We start from the raw sequence: 17,575 nt of genomic DNA, 5'->3' as shown, positions 1-17,575 counted from the left end.
ATTACATATATTGCTTCCTCTGCATCTCAAAAAGTTTGTTTTTTCTTTCGCTCTCGGCGTTACTTTTCTTCCGAACAGCTGTTCACTCTGTACAAATCGCAAATCTCCCTACCATGGAATACTGTTCCCACATCTGGGGCGGTGCCCCCAAAACCTCTCTCAGGCTCTAGATTCCATTCAGAAGAGGGTAATTAGGTTAATTAATGAGTCATCTCTAACAGAGTCTCTCCACTCGCTGTCTCATAGACGTACTGTTTCTGCTGCATGCCTTTTCTACAGATACGACCATGGGTATTGTTCTTCTGAATTGGCTTCTATAATTCCCGCTCTCTCTTTTTCAAAACAATCCGAACATGTGCCACCACTAGCCAATATCCACTTACTGTCCAACTTCAAACTCAGCGAACCAACTTTTCTTTTCATCTTACTCATTTATTCATTCAAGTGCTGTTTTCTGGAACAACCCTCCTTCATACGTATTTCCTGAAAATTACAATCTATAGAAGTTCAAGTCTAATGTCAACAAATATCTTCTTTCATCTTCTGAACCCCCAACCGAAGCATGGTATAGTATTACAGGTTCTAATAATATGAAAAAGAATAAACGTTCAAGTCGTAATAGGCTATGCATTGATTTTTCACTTTTTTTTTTTTTTCCTATGTAAACCCCAAAGACAAGCGGTATTAGAACCTGTAATACTATACCATGCTTCGGTACCATCTCAGAAGACAATGTGCTAGTGAGAACTTATGAGGTGAAGAAACTCTACAGGACCTTTAGGGGCACCTCGCCCCGAAACAGGCAAAATCTTCGCTTCTCTCACCACAGCAAATCCCACCTTTGGGATTTAGATTCAAAGACTCTTTCCAACATGACTGAATGAAGTGTGCTTGCTTTAACTTTGGCCTGAAAACCAAAGAATTTGGATCAGCAGTTCGCACCAGGAATTGAAGGGAATCATCATCAATCAATCCAGTTATATACAAGAGCTAAAGGGTTTGGTTTCTCCCTCAACCTTTACTAACATCATTCAAATTTTATGTTCTCAAGCTGTCTGTGAGACTGCGATAAACTGCCTCTGCCAGCAGAATAAATATAATAACTTCCTGCTTGAGGCCCACACCATCAAGCTCACACATAGAGGCCACTCGGAAGATAACTCACGTTTTATTTTGAACTTAAGCGGCAAACATTTGGCCAGCAAACAGAGTGATCTTTTAACTTTGAGGATGAAATTTGCCACACTTCCACGAAAACTTCATGTCACGCAATTAGCAATGGGAGTGGAGGCATCTCTAGATCATTTGCCCACGGAAACTGTGAATGAGATCTGTTTTAAAACCGCCTCCATTTTTCATCATATCCGTCCTGTCGCTTCCAACTTTAGTTGTCGCCAACAAGAAGCCTTTAGTTCATTCAGTAGAGATGAGACCATCTTGATCCTGTCTGCTGATAAAGGCCAACACACTCTAGTTATGGACAGGTGTGAGTATTTATGTAAAGCCCTCTCTCTCTCTCTCTCTCTCTCTCTCTCTCGTGTTTGATAAAGATGTATATGAGCCAGTACAGGACTCCTGTGTTAAAGTATTAGAGAGGTTGGAATCCAGTCAACAAATTGATACAAGGTTCACATCTTCTTAGATGTGAATGACACATCTAAAAAGACCTCAAAACTGTACATTGGAAACTTCATGCGATGAGCTGTCAGCTTCCACAATTTTACGGGCTCCCAAAGATTCACAAACCGGGTATTCCTTTAATACTCATTGTTTCCTGCTGCAACTCACATACATATGAACTCTCAAAATTCATTGCCGGGTTGTTAATACCCATTGTGGGGAATACCAAATGCACCATTTCCAACAGTATGGAGTTTCTACACCTCATTAATGATCTCACCATCTGGGAAGACGAGGTCAGGACCTTCGATGTAGTCTCCCTATTTGCTTGTGTTCCAGTACAAGTCATTGCCTATGTGAGACAACGTTTGGATGGTGATACCACCTTATCCAACAGCACCCTCTCTACGGATGATACCTGTGCGGCCCTCAACCTATGTTTGACTGGCAACGTGATTATGTTCGACAACACTCTGTTCCACCAGGTCCATGGGAGCCCCTGTCAGTTCTATCATTGCTAACATTATCATTACCATCGAGCTAAAAACAAACAACACTCTCTCCTTCCTGGATTTTTTAGTCCAACGCATGGACTCATGTTTAAGAAGTTCAGTTTATAGAAAACCTATGTGTCAGGGCAATTTACAAGCTATGGATCTGCACATGCTCCCAGTCATTTACTCAGTACTACGTGTGCCTCGTTTACCCACACTTGCACACACCCTAGCTTCTATAGGGCACAGACAGTTGGAAATTTCCAAGGTAAGAGCTGACCTTTCTGGATGCAATTATCTTACTCACACTTTAGACAAGTGTGATTTACAAGCTCATGACCTTGTTGCACAACCTAATTCATCCCATAACAATGAGTTTATCTCAACTGCCTACATTGCTTACTACCGAGGCGTATCAGAATGTCTTCCAAGAATCCTACACCTACCAAATAAGGTGTTTACAACTTCCTGGTAGGAAATTATGTTCAATTCTTTCTAGGGTGAAAACACCAATCCCCTCCTTCTTACATATTGATTACGTACACCAAATTACATGCCCTGATTGTGGTAGTAGCTATGGAAGCGAAACTGCTTCCATAGCTACTACCACAGATCGAGTCTCGGAACACAAAATGCCCTCCAGACTGCCGACTCTGAACAGTCTGCTGTTGCCGAGCACTATTGGTCTGAACAATACAACCTCGTTCCCCGATGTGACATTGAGATAATTGATCACTCACGCAACTAGCGCCAACACATGGGTTGAAGCACTACACATAGCAAAATATAGTATTGTCTTCAATCGCAAGAGGGGATTACACATGCATCCAATCATGGAGGCAAATAAACACTGGCATATGTCTCTCAAGTGTGCCTTACATGCCTAGCACCAGATGTCTAATTCTGCCCAGTGACTCACTTATTGTTTTATTCCATATAACATCCATTCACCTCGTGCCTTACTTTGTCTAATGCATGATCACACACGATCTTATATTGTTATTCTATATTTAACGTATTTCTACCAGATGAAGAATGGGCACCTCGCCCTGAAAACTCGTTTGTATTTGTATCTTAATTTATAATAAATGTATCAGTTTTTCAGTGTTTTCGGTAGTAACAATACATTCATAATAATTCTTATAGTGAATTACCAATCCGTAGCCTATTACACCTTGCACGTTTATTCTTTATAGTATTATTACCATACATACCAACTGGCATCTCTCATACATAAAATACACATACTCATGAGCAGTGATTTCAACTTTAACTTCGGATTGGAAGAAACTAAACCATCAATTATTTCCTACAAGAAACGTTCGATCTAAACGTTGCAATTTCAAGTATATGTCTCTTACTTTAGTTATCATAAATCCATTGTATCTTGTCTTAGAGCTAAAATTATCGAAATTTGAGAATAATCAATAAAATATTTACAATACAAAAGCTCTTTTATTTCATAATCAATATATACAAATCAAAATACCTAAAAGAAACGCAAAGGATGTTTCGCATAAAACCACCTACCATGCATGCTTGGCACACGTACAATGAACAATTGTACAGAGAAATAGAGTGGGCCAGTAAATCGGAATGTCTTATAATGGGGGATTTTAACTTCCCAGATATTGACTGGAACTTATGGGTTGGTCACTCACACACTAGTCAGAATTTTGTGAATTTATTGGATGATTGTTTTCTGCAGCAGCATGTTCGAGAGGCAACCAGAGAAAGTAATACTCTTGATCTGGTTATCAGCAGTGATCATTTGTGTATTAAGAATTTGCAGATAAAGGAACCACTAGGTGGCAGTGATCACAGTGTACTGATGTGAGATTTACTTAAAGATTTAATTACCATCAGGGGTAAAGGAAAGGGTTTTTGCTTCTGTAAAGGTAAGTACAGTGCTCTCCGACAGTTTTTAAATTCTGTACAGTGGGATAAACTGATGATGTTACCAACAGTAAATTCTAAGTGGGAAGCATTCAAGGAATTAATCGTGGAAGCTACTAAAAGTTTCATGCCTATTAAGAAATATTGTTCAAGGTTTAGGCCTAAATGGTTATCTAATGAACTAATGAGACTCGCAATAGAGAAGTAAAATGCATGGGATGCATATAGATTATCAAGCGACTCAGAAGCCTATGGCAGATATAAGCTAGTCTGTAATCAGGTGACAAAGGAGGTTAGGCAGGCGAAGGCAGATTACGAGAAATCCTTGGCAAAAGATGCTAAGAAAAACAGCAAGGATTTCTTTACTTATATAAACTCTAAAAGGAAGGGGATGAATCTGATTGGTTCACTTGATATCGATGGCTCCACTGTTGATGATCCTGCTCAGATAGCAAACAAACTGAATGAGTATTTTGCCTCTACATTCACACACGAGGAATTATTAAGGTTTGAAAATGGCAGAAGGTTGTCAAATTGTAGCAGGATACTTAATGATTTTGTAATAACTGAAAGCAAGGTGGAGGAGAAATTGTTGAAGTTAAACATAAGAAAAGCACCTGGGGTGGATGGGATCTATCCAGTTATATTAAAGGAGGCGGCAAAGCAACTAAGCAAACCCTTAGCCATAATTATGAGAGCATCCTTGGACTCAGGGGAGGTTCCCACGGACTGGAGATGTGAAAATGTATCCCCAATTCACAAAGGGGGATCGGAGGGCGACACGAGTAATTACAGACCAGTTAGTTTAACTTCTGTTCTGGGTAAAATAATGGAGTCACTGGTTAAAGATGCATTGCAGGATCATCTAGACAAGACTGCAGCAATAATTCAGATACAGCATGGGTTTGTTAAGGGAAAGTCTTGTCTGACAAATTTGATAGGATATTATGATGTGGTTACAAAGGAACTGGATGCAAAAAATAATTTTGATATCATATATTTGGATTTCAGGAAAGCTTTTGACACTTTTTTAATCTCTACTGTTGCGCATGGAAGACTATTGTACAAATTGGAGCAGAATGGTATTAAGTTTATTAACAAATGGTATTTATTAACAAATGATAAAAGGATGGTTAAGTGGGAGAAGACAGAGGGTGGTAATCAATGGGTGCTGCTCTTCTTGGACTAATGTTATTAGTGGAGTCCCACAGGGTTCGGTGTTAGGTCCACTGTTGTTTTGTATATTTATCAATGATATTGATGAAAGTATATCAGGTTTAATGTCAAAGTTTGCAGATGATACAAAGGTTGGCAGGGTTGTTAATGACAGTAGTGGCAGTGTGCTACTGCAACAGGATCTAGATAATTTGGGCAGATGGGCTAAGAAGTGGCAACTAAAGTTTAACCTTGACAAATGCAAAGTACTGCATATGGGTAGAAGTAACCCCAGAGAAATGTACCAACTGTGCGGTACTACACTTAAGGTGGTAGAAAATGAAAAAGACCTGGGAGTAGTTGTGCAGTCAGATATGAAGTTTTCTGAGAAATGCAGACAGGCTGCCAGGGCAGGCCATGGGGTTTTGTCAATGATATATAGGAATTTTGCTAGCAGGGAAAAGGAGGTGATTATCCCTCTGTATAAGGCAATGGTCAGGCCACGCCTTGAGTACTGCGTACAGGTCTGGAGGCCTCATTTCAGGAAGGATGTAGATTTACTTGAGCGTGTACAGAGAAGGGCAACAAGATTGGTGAGAGGAATGAAGGGATCCTCTTACCAAGAGAGGCTTAAGTTCTGCAAATTGCAGTGGCTGGAGACTAGGCACCTGTGCGGTGATGTGATTGAGGTATATAAGGCCTTGAATGGGTTAGGCACGCTGAATTCTGATGGGATCCTTCCACTTGTTCAGATTACGAACCTAAGGGGGCATAAATTCAAATTAAGAAAAGACAGATGTAGAATAGATGTGCGGAAATTTGGCAAAATTCCTTTAGCCAGCGGGTGGTTAATGGCTGGAACAAACTTCCATCTGTCGTTCTGGAAGCTGATAGGTTGAATAAATTTAAGGAGGAACTGGACAGGCATTTGGAGGCAATGGTGTGATTTTTTTTTTTTTTTTTTTTGGCTGATGCTGCATAAGCTCATACACTTGCTTTCTTGCATCACATGCCACTGCTACTACTACTACGTGCCACTTTTTTTTTTAAATTTTTTTAGATGCTGTATATGCTTGCTTCCTTGCATGATTTCCTACTACTAATACATATACCAAACAGAAGAATGAAATGATTTATTCTTCCATTTTTAATTCTCTTCTATCCATGTCTGATCAGACAATTCAACATAGACTAGTGTCTGTAAACAAGCATCTGTCAATTGTTACAGTAGACTGTCAAAATAACAGCACCCAAAATAATGGCACATTGGGATCAGATGTTTACATTCAGTGCAGATGTCTTGCGGTGCCGAAAAAAGAAAAAGGCAAGTCATTTGATTACTGTATTTGTTTGCATTTGCCATTTTGAAAGTGAATTCTGTACTGATATCGTGGATTATACCACTGCTTTACATTTATTTTAAATGAAAAACCCCTCGCTATGGTAAAGGTAATAAATCTCAATAGAGAGAAGAAAAGAAGAACAACATAGCTTATTGACAAACTTGATATAATCCACACTATTACATAAGGGTTACTTGGAATGTTAATTCATATACCCATGTGTATAGGGAAAAAACCTTGCTATCTACGCCTGAGACTAACTCAGCCACGAAGTGAAAAAAAGCCCATTAAAGTTTCTCGCATCATCAATGGGATTTAAACTCGTGCCTTTTCCACCCAGTGTAGGGTGGATGGTGACGATACCACTGTGCTACCTGCGCAGACTAAACTCGATGTAATAAAGAAAACAGAATGGGGCGTATGCAGGAGTGTATTAATGACAGAATATAACACTGGATCGTCAATATGTTTATGTTTTTTTATGTTCAGTTAATAAAATTGCATTTTTAATCTCTATTTGTTATTTATTCTCATTATTTCTGCATTAAATACATTAAAAATAAAACTTTCTAGATAACGGAAAAATCGAAAAAATGGCACCTTGAATCCCTGAAGGTGCCATTATTTCAAAAGTCTACTGTACATGGTTTTTACTGTGTGGGAATTTTTGTGTACAAATAATGAACTCACAAGGTTTAATTAGTATCATCTGGCATTGTGTTAATTTTTGAAACTTGGGAACTTCCTTTTTTTTTTTGTGAGTAATGCTCAATATATATGTTTTAATTCTGGCATTTATCACATCCGAATTAAGCTACTTTAGATAATGCCTACCTCTTGTAGAACAGCTTGCAGTAATTTCTCCATTATCTCACAACGTATTTCGCCATCCCTGTAAAAAAAAAAAAAAAAAAAAAAAAAAAAATTAATTTGAGGGTAGCCCCTTAAAATATGAATATGATCAAATAGTATGAATCAGAGCTGTAATGCTCAATACGTTCTACGTTGATATTAATATTTGTAAAATAACAAGAGGAGTTTACCTCAATATAGTACGCAGAACACTTCTGTATGATACTCTCCAGAAATTAAAACGAAAAAATCGAAAAACTTACATTAGAGTAAAAAAAATAATTAAAAATCAATTTAACACAATTAAAAATATTAAAAAGAATCTAACGAAAATATTGAAAACGATTTTTCTTCCTGAAGCTGACAATGCTTTTCGACCGTATCTCGTGATCACAGGAATGAAAATGAAGCGTTGTCAGCTTCAGGAAGAAAAATCGTTTGGAATATTTTCATTAGATTCTTTTTAATATTTTTAATTGCATTAAATTGATTTTTAATTATTTTTTTTACTCTAATGTAAGTTTTTCGATTTTTTCATTTTAATTTCTGGAGAGTATCATACTGAAGTGTTCTACGTACTATATTGAGGTAAACTCCTCTTATTATTTTATATGATCAAATGAAAACAGCAAAAGTTAAATAATTCAACATAAAACATGTGGTAGGGAAAATCATTATTTTAAAACAATTTCTTCCTCCTCTTGCAAATAGACATCTTCCATTGCAAAACACTATTTGTGTGGACACCATTAGCAAAATATTTTGGGATTCTTATTGAGCCACTTATGCAAATGATTTAATGGCAACCTTATACATTATCTTTGTTGCTAGGTAGGTATTAATTGAGGAAGAGGACAGACCAAATTTCTTAGACCATGTAGTGAGTAGAGACAAGTCATTTTTTTGATATTTTCAGGCTTAAAGTAAGTGAGCCAGTAAAGACTGGCACTATCAACAGGTAAAATGATGCTAACTACATTTTGTGATAAAATATGTTTAGCAGTGTGGAGAGTTAAATGAATAAGAGAATAATTTCTAACTGGGTTTTGTGCTGGGACCAGGATTCTCTCTGAGCCGAGTGCCTGCACAGTGGTTTTAGAAGTGCCACACACTCTAAATTTTCTTTGTGCATGCGCTCCATTCTAGCATTTAGCTGATCACGCTGCCATGGGTTCCAGCCTGCCAGGGACTCCTCATGAAGGTTTTGCATATTTCTATTACTGGAATATAAATTGTGCTTTATATCTGCTAAGAACCATGTGTGCAGGAAAACTTGAGAGAACTACAGCACAAATAATTCACAGAAACTATTTTTCTATTAACTAACCACCCTAACCCTCAGTGATAAGAGATTGCACTGTCTTGTCTTATTGAAAAAAATTTAAATCAGAAATCATCTACCTCAAGTAGTTTGCTATTAAAAATATTCTTTTATATAGGTAATAATTTTGTGTATGGTTTTTAATTATTATTTTAATTTTTATTTACTTATTTTAATTTTCAAATAAAATAAATTGATTCACTTTGTAAAATTTGTAGCTTGTGAATATAAACCTTGCAGCTGGAATATTCTTTCATATAGTGACTTTTTCATATACAGGTAACCCCCGTATAACACAGTAGTTAGGTTCCTATAAAATCTCGTATAGTGCAAAACTGTGTTATACGGGACTAAGAACCAGTACAAAAGGGAGGCTATGTTCCAAAAGCTAACAAAAATACACCATTCTAGATTTCGTGTATCTTCCATTCTCTTTAAAAAAACAGTAATCTGGGTTTGTTAGCTTTTGCTTGATAGATCTTTGCAAATTTTGTATGGAACGAAGCATATTTGAAGCTCCCTTGTGAACTTTGGGCTCCTCTCAGTCGAAGAAGCTGCATTCAAAAAATAAGATTCTAATTGCTCGGCTAAGTATGCCTTACCGTATGCTTTTTAGTGTAAAATTTGGAAGTCCAGAATTTTCATTTACTCTATCATCCTCTGAATTGATTTGGTTTACCTCCGATGCCATGTCTACGAAATCCACTTTGCCAGCTTTTTCTACCAGTAATTATTGAACGTCTTCAGTAAACATATCTTTTTTTTTTTTTTTTTTTTTTTGTAGCAGCACTGGCAACTAGGGCCATGTTGCTCTGTGTATATTGTCTATAAACTGCTTGTGTTCCAAGGTCGATTTTCTGTTTAGTTGGACGAAAAACCTGAGAAAAAAAACATGTTACGTTCGCCTGAGACTGATTAACACAGCCATGTTGTGAAAAAGACGCATAAAAATTCCTCTCATCTTCGATGGGATTCGAACTCATGACTTTTCCACATGGTGGGGGTGACGGCGATTCTACCAACTGGAGGGTTTCATAAGTCATATCATCAAAATCTTCCCCGCCTACCGACTTGCCAAAATCTACATATAATGTCAACTATCACACCGATTCCGTTTTCTACTGGTTGGACCATATTTCCTGAATGAACTGCTTCTGGCCATACATTTTTCCAAAACTCATTTAATGTTGACGGTTTTACTTCTTAGAGCGAGAAAGCAGCCACAATCGAAAAATGTTTCAGAATCAATTTTTTTCTTAAATCCATTGTATCAATTTTCTGATGTAACGGGTTTTAAAGGTAGATTAATGCCTGAATTAAATTTGTATTAGGTAGGAACATTATTTCAATGTTTGGATGACTTCAAATTCATTTGGATGGCTTGGCATATTATCCAATTGTAATGAAACTTTGAAATTTAGATTTTTCTGCAAGTTCAACAAGCACAAGTTTAATAGCACTGAAACTAACATGGGGATCTCCCGACAAAATAAAATACAGGGACTTCCCAATAATATTTTTTTTCATAATGACTAGCGAGTCAACAACGAGATTCACAAATCTCTAACTTTGTTAGAGTGAACCCATGTTATATAAATACCATGTTGTGTGAGGATTGCTGCAATTTTTCAATTGTGTTAGAGTGAAACCGTGTTGTAGAAATACTATGTTATACAGGGGTTGCCTGTATAATTCTATTTCTTAATGCATACTTCAATGTATAAAACACTTGGAATGTGTCAGTAAAACTTGATTTTTATTTAAAAAAATAAACAAATTAAAACCTGGGAAAATATTTATCAATACAGTTGAACTTGGTTATAATGGGCATGGAAATAATGAGATCATGGCTGTAACCAGCAAAAAGCCATAATGATTTTAATTTACGCATATTCCCATACAATTTCTCACTGTTATAACAAGTGTACTATACGGGTATACCGTATAAATTTTGGTAACTATGCAAGCATTCTTAATTGCTCGGGGAAATAGGGAAATCTTCTTGGCCAATTTGTTTAAATACTATGATGCAGTCATAAAGGAACTGGATGCAAAAAATAATTTTGATATACAAATCGATTTCAGAAAAGCCTTTGATATTATTGTAAAATAAATGCTATATAAAATGGGCTCCATATGTGGCATTAATACAAATTTCAACTAGGGATGAAAGGATGGGTGATTTGATGAAGACAGAGTGGTTATCAATGGTCACTGCTTTTTGTGGACTAATGTTAGTAGCAGAGTTCCACTGGGTTCGGGTAAACTCGTTGTTTTCTATATTTATCAATGACATTGAGAAAGGCAAATCAGGGTTAATGACCAGGTTTGCAGATCAAATAGGTTGGCAGGGTGGTTAATGATAGGAGTGATGGTAAACTACTACTAGAGGATCTAGAAAAATTAGGTAGATGGGCTGGGAAATGGCAATTGAAGTTTAACAATGGCAAATGCAAATACCGTATATGGGTAGTAGTAATCGCAGCAGAGTAATTTACAAAATGTGTGGCGCTATATTCGAAAGGTACTGGAAAATGAAAAAGACCTGGGGGATAACTGTGTAGTCAGATATGGAATTCTCTAAGTAATGAAGATGGGCTGCCAGGACCTCATGGAGCTTTTCAATGATATGCAGGAATTTTGCTAGCAGGGAATAAGAAGATGATTATTGCATTGCATAAGGCAATGGTCAGGCCACATCTTGAGTACCAAATACAGGTCTGGAGGCTTCTTTTTTGGAAGGATGCAGAGCTGCTGGAATGGGTACAGAGAAGTGTAATGTGAATGGTGAGAGAAACAAAAGGGTGCTTTTACCAAGAAAGACTTCAGTTCTGCAAATTGCAGAATTGCCTAGATCTGAAGACTAGGCACCTCTGAAGTTATCTGATCGAGGGGTTTAAGGGTTTGAATGGATTATTCATTATTCCTCTTTCTGAGACTATGCACATGAGGAAACAAATTCAAAGTTAGTAAGGATGATCGCAGAACAGATGTGCAGAAGCTTTAGACAGCTAGGGTTGACTGCTGGAACTAAACTTCCATCAGGAGGTGTTGTGGAAGTGGATAGCTTAAATAAATTCAAGGAGGAAATAAAAAAAGTTTTGGATGGAATGGATAGGTGAAATGGGAAGGTTTTTTTTTTTTTTTTGACTACTAATGAGATCAGTTTAAATTAGAGGGAAGATGCAATGTTGAAAGCTAGACCCCCACCTTGCATGGAATTTCCAGGAGTCTTGCATTTAGACAAAGTAAAACTGCCATCATTTCAAACAATCAGAAGTAGGTTCATCAGTTCTTGTGAATATTCCAATCTGTTATTCTCTATACGTATGTGCAGAATTCATGTTAATCGAAAATGATGCTTAGTTTTGGAAGAAACTAATCATCAAAATGCAATAATTACACAAAATTTGCTTACTTTTCTTCACATTTTTTTCCCCTTCCTTTCATCTTTCTCAGTCATTTTAAGTTTGACACTTATCAGAAATCCATGCGAAAATAAGTAATGCTTTACTTTTTTAAATAGTTGTCCAGTTTATATTATATTTATTTTGTCTTTATTTCTGATCTTTCCACAGAAGAATTTAACTTTGCAAATGTTCAGAATTGAGTTATTTAAATTAAAAAAGCTTTGTTATCTGCTTAAACTGGAAGTCTTTCCAGCTATAACCCCTAAATTATCACAGAAATATCAAACTAAATATATAACATTAAAACACTCATGAGTACCTTTAAAATGTTCTTAACTCAGCAGGAGCATCTTGTCCCCTGACAGGGCCAACAGTAAAATATTTAATCTTCGTGACTCATTGGTTCGGAATTAGTAATTGATTTTTTTTTTTTTTTGGTACCTTCTTAATAGCATGCTTAGTATTGTATGTGCTACTTTTATTATCCATTTATATATTGATTTCATTAACTTGCTATATTTCATGCTTTCTTGTGCACTTTTATATCCCCAACCAGGGGTCACTCCACAATTCTTTCTTTCTTTCATAATAGTATCGGGTAGATTCTCAGAATTAAATAAATGGAATAATCTTTAAATACAGTGTGACCTCAATATAATGCTTCTACAGGGATGGGATACACTTAAATAGAAAGGGTGCAAGAATATTTTCTGATGCTATCAAGGCAGTGTTAGGTGGGTCGGAAAACTGCTAGCTTGGGGGGAGACAAAGACCAATAGATTGACAGTAGCCACTGGCAGAGGTGAAAGAGATTCTTGCACTGCTTCTATTAGAATGAGCAGAAGCCTGAAAAACAAGAAGCATGATATTTCAGAGACTGCTGGGAGCCATTGCGGTACAAGTAAACACATGGGTTGTGTTAGGGTAGCTAAGAATAGAAACAGGTGCAGGTATACTTGCGTGTACACCAATGCTAGGAGTTTAGTAAATAAATTTTATGAATTTGAGGTATTGCTCAAAACATCAAAGGCAGATATTGTTGGGATATCAGAGACGTGGTGTCACACAGATATAAGGGATGCAGAACTGCAATTTGGGGAGTACAACGTCTACAGAAAGGATAGACAGGATAGGAAGGGAGGAGGGGTTATGTTATTAGTTAAGAAACACATAAAATCCAAGGAAGTGGATCCAGTCGACATTGCTGGACAGTGCAGTGTTGAGTCAGTTTGGTGTGACATAAGCATTGGGAGATCAAAATTGAGAGTAGGAGTGTGCTATAGGCCTGATGATTCTGAGGAGTATAATAAGAAACTGTACGGGGAAATAGAGTGGGTCAGTAAATCAGAGAGTCTTATAATGGGGGATTTTAATTTCCCAGATATTGACTGGAGTTTCGGGCTGGTCACTCACACACTAGCAGGGATTTTGTGGATTTATTGGATGATTGTTTTCTACATCAGCATGTTTGGGAGTCAACAAGAGGGAGTAATACTCTTGATTTGATTATCAGCAGTGATTCTTCATGCATTAAGAATCTGTAGATAAATGAACCACTAGGTGGCAGTGATCACAGTGTGCTGAAGTGGGATTTACTCAAAGAGGTAACTACCATTAGGGGTAAAAGGAAGGGTTATTGCTTCTGTAAAGGTGACTACGATGGACTGAGACAGTATTTAAATTCTATACAGTGGGACCAACTGATGATGTTACCAACAGCAAATTCAAAATGGGAAGCATTCAAAGAACTTATCTTGGAAGCTACTAGGCTTTACATACCAACTAAGAAATATTGTTCAAGGTTTAGGCCAAAATGGATGTCAGATGAATTAATGAGGCATATGGCAGAGAAGAAAAATGCATGGGATACTTACAAATTAACACATGACACAGAAGCCTATGATAGATACAAGTTGATATGCAACCAAGTTACAAAGGAGGTTAGGCAGGCGAAGGCAGATTACGAGAAATCCTTGGCAAGGGATGCAAAGAAAAACAGCAAAGAGTTCTTTACTTATGTAAACTCTAGTAGGAAGGGGATGAATCAGATTGGTCCACTTGATATTGATGTGTCAACTGTTGATGATCCTGCTCACGTAGCTAACAAACTAAATGAATATTTTGCATCGACATTCACACATGAGGAGTTATTCAGCGAGGAGAATGCCAGAGGTGTATTCAACTCTAGCAGTAAGCTACAGAATCTTGAAATAACTGGGAAAAGTGGAGGAGAAATTGTTGAAGATAAACACAAGAAAGGCCCCCGGGGTGGATGGGATCTATCCAGTTATATTAAAGGAGGCAGCAAAGGAAGTAAGCAAACCCTTAGCCATAATTATGAGAGCTTCCTTGGACTCAGAGGAGGTAACCATAGACTGGAAATGTGCAAATGTCACCCCAATTCACAAAGGAGGATCAAAGGCTGACACAAGTAATTATAGACCTGTGAGCTTAACTTCTGTTCCAGGAAAATTAATGGAGGCACTGGTTAAAGAAGCACCGCAGGATCATTTAGACAAGACTTCAGTTATAGCTCGGACACAGCATGGTTTTGTTAAGGGGAAGTCTTGCCTGACCAACTTGATTGGATATTATGATGCAGTCACAAAAGAACTGGATGCAGGGAATAACTTTGATATTATATACTTGGATCTTAGAAAGGCTTTTGATACTGTTGCACATGGAAGACTGCTACACAAATTGGAGCAGTGTGACATTGGAGGCAAATTGCTGCTATGGATAAAGGGGTGGTTGAGGGGGAGAAGACAGAGAATGGTAATCAATGGACACTGCTCATCGTGGACTAATGTTATTAGTGGAGTCCCTCAGGGCTCAGTGTTGGGTCCATTATTGTTTTCTGTATTTATAAATGATATTGATGACGGTATATCAAGCTTAATGTCCAAGTTTGCAGACGATACAAAGGTTGGCAGGGTTGTCAAGGACACTACTGACACTATGCTGCTGCAACAGCATCTGGAAAGGTTGAGCAGATGGGCTGAGAGGTGGCAAATGAAGTTTAACATTGACAAATGTAAAGTACTACACATGGGAAACAGCAACCCCAGATCAACGTATCAACTGTGTGTTACTACACTGACAGTGGTAGAGAATGAAAGGGACTTGGGGGTGGTTGTGCAGGCAGATATGAAGTTCTCTGAGCAGTGCAGATGGGCTGCAAGAGTAGCTCATGGAGTATTGTCAATGATATACAGGAATTTTTCCTACAGGGAGAAGGAGGTGATTATTCCCTTGTATAAGGCAATGGTCAGGCCACACCTACAGTACTGTATACACGTCTGGAGGCCTCATTTCAAGAAGGATGTAGAGCTGCTGGAACGAGTACAGAGAAGGGCAACAAGATTAGTGAATGGACCAAAGGGGTGCTCTTACGAAGAAAGGCTTAAGTTTTGCAAATTACAGTGTCTGGAGACTAGGCACCAGCGAGGTGATCTGATAGAGGTGTACAAAGCCTTGAATGGTTTGAGCATGCTCAATGCTGATGGGATTCTTCCTCTAGCTCAGAATAATCACCTGAGAGGGCATAAATTCAAATTGAGGAAAGACAGATGTAGGATAGACGTGCGGAAATTTGTCTTTAGCCAGCGGGTGGTTGGTTGGTGGAACAGACTTCCATCCCTTGTGGTGGAGGTTGATAGCCTAAATAAGTTTAAGGCTCAGCTGGACAGGTATTTTGAACGAACAGAGGGGTGAAGTGGAAGTGGGTTTTTTTTTTTTTTTTGGCTGATGCTGCATAAGCTTGCTTTCTTGCATCAAATGCCTCTGCTAATGCTAATGCTAATAACATGAATGTCACACAATAACTTTAATACCTGTATTATAAGTGAAGAATGTTATGGCCTAAAAAATTTTACCATTTTTTTTTTAAGATAAATACACTTTACTTAGTGAATAAATAATATTTTATGAGTATACAGAATTTTGCTGCTCAACTTCTTGAGCAGCAAAATTCTGTATAAAAGAAGACAAAGTATTAAAGCAGGGGTCGACAACCTGCGGCTTTCAAGCCACGTGCAGCTCTTTGAGTATGTAACTGCGGCTCTTTAACTTTTAACCCACATGAAATGCAAATTGAAATGGAAAAAATCAAGGACATGTGGAATGTAAGGCTTAAAATGCCTTAAAACTGAAATTAAGGATTTCATCGCCATCTATTCGTGTAGAACTACCCTTGCAATTCTGCACAAATGGATGGCGATAGATGAGTTGAAAAGAAAGACCAAATTGTGTTCGATGCGTGGAGTAGCTTACCGGATACATTATAGTCAATTCCGGTCAAAAGTATATTCAATAGCATTTTTCCATATTTGAAGAGGTTATTTGGGACACATCGAGACTAGTGCATTTTGACCTCATTAAGCGGCTCTCCAATTATATGAAGTTTCATGTAAATAGCTAAAAATACAATGGACCCCCACTTTACAATTGGTTCACTGTACAATCAAATCATGTTATGATGGAGTCACCATAGTAAAGTACTGTTCACTATACAATGTGTAGTAAGCGCCAGTCATTGTGATCACATTTGTGAATTGAATTTTAATTCCATTAAACAGCAATTCTAATTAGTGAAAATAGGAGAGATATTATCCACAGGCTTTAAAAGTAAAGATATATTAAGCACAAGTTTGACATTTATTACCTTACCTTACCAATTAAAAAATTATATGATACGTGATAATTGGAATAATTAATATGTACTGTAATATGTACATACAGTAATACCCCGAAGTTACGCGATAGGTGGGTCCGACGAAAATCGCGTAAGTCGAATTCGCGTAAGTCGGGGTACAACTTTGCATATAAATACATATAAATTTTACTTAATTGGGACCAAGGACTAACAAAAACACTAGTTTAGAAGAAAAATATTAATAAAATTGCAGTTCTTTATACATATTAATACAAAATATGTATTAAAAAAACAAATGACTTACGTTAAAAAGTTATTTCGATGTCGATGGCTTCATAAAATCTAACAAATTCGTCTGACGACACAGCGCCTTCTTTTTTTCATGCAGAATTTCTTCGTAGCAAGCTAATAATTTTTTTATTCCTTGCTTTGTAGCTATAACGCGTTCTTCGTTGGAGTCTGTTTTCTAAAAATTTTAAGCCCTTTACAATTGAGCCCTTTTCAATTTTCAAACTGTCAAGTTTGCAATTGTCATGTGCTTTTCGCCGTTGCTTCATTTAGGCCTGTAGCACGTGCAATATCACATGGTCTTTCATTTCGTTCAAAGCGTTTCACAATTTCATATTTTTTTTCTCTATCGACAGAGGCGGACTGGCCATAAGCCTTACCGGGGAAACCCCGGTGGGCCGGTGTGATTTTGGCCATAAACCATAGTATGAGGCCACTATAAATTTTCCCGGGTAAGAATTTTTGACCCAGTCCGCCTCTGTTTATCGATAATTGCTTTTCTTTTTCTCTCTGAATCTGCAGTGTCTTCACCAGGACGCTTC

The 17,575-nt window shown here is 37.4% G+C and overlaps 1 protein-coding gene across 2 annotated transcripts in view; it reads right to left on the bottom strand.

The window, feature by feature from the left end:
* The window catches only part of IntS3 (integrator complex subunit 3), a 1,056,838-nt gene that overhangs the window by 430,334 nt on the left and 608,929 nt on the right, over positions 1-17,575 (bottom strand). For both annotated transcript variants that reach the window (XM_090368499.1, XM_090368500.1), the window contains one exon: positions 7,343-7,400. In XM_090368499.1, the coding sequence (XP_090224625.1) occupies positions 7,343-7,400 (58 nt within the window). The remainder of the gene's footprint in view (positions 1-7,342; positions 7,401-17,575) is intronic.

This window comes from Mastigoproctus giganteus, chromosome 2, assembly GCF_048544385.1.
Source record: "Mastigoproctus giganteus isolate SK-2022 chromosome 2, ASM4854438v1, whole genome shotgun sequence".
Taxonomy (NCBI): Eukaryota; Metazoa; Arthropoda; class Arachnida; order Uropygi; family Thelyphonidae; genus Mastigoproctus; species Mastigoproctus giganteus.
Note: the sequence above shows the minus strand (reverse complement) of the source record. Positions and strands in the feature narration are given on the sequence as shown.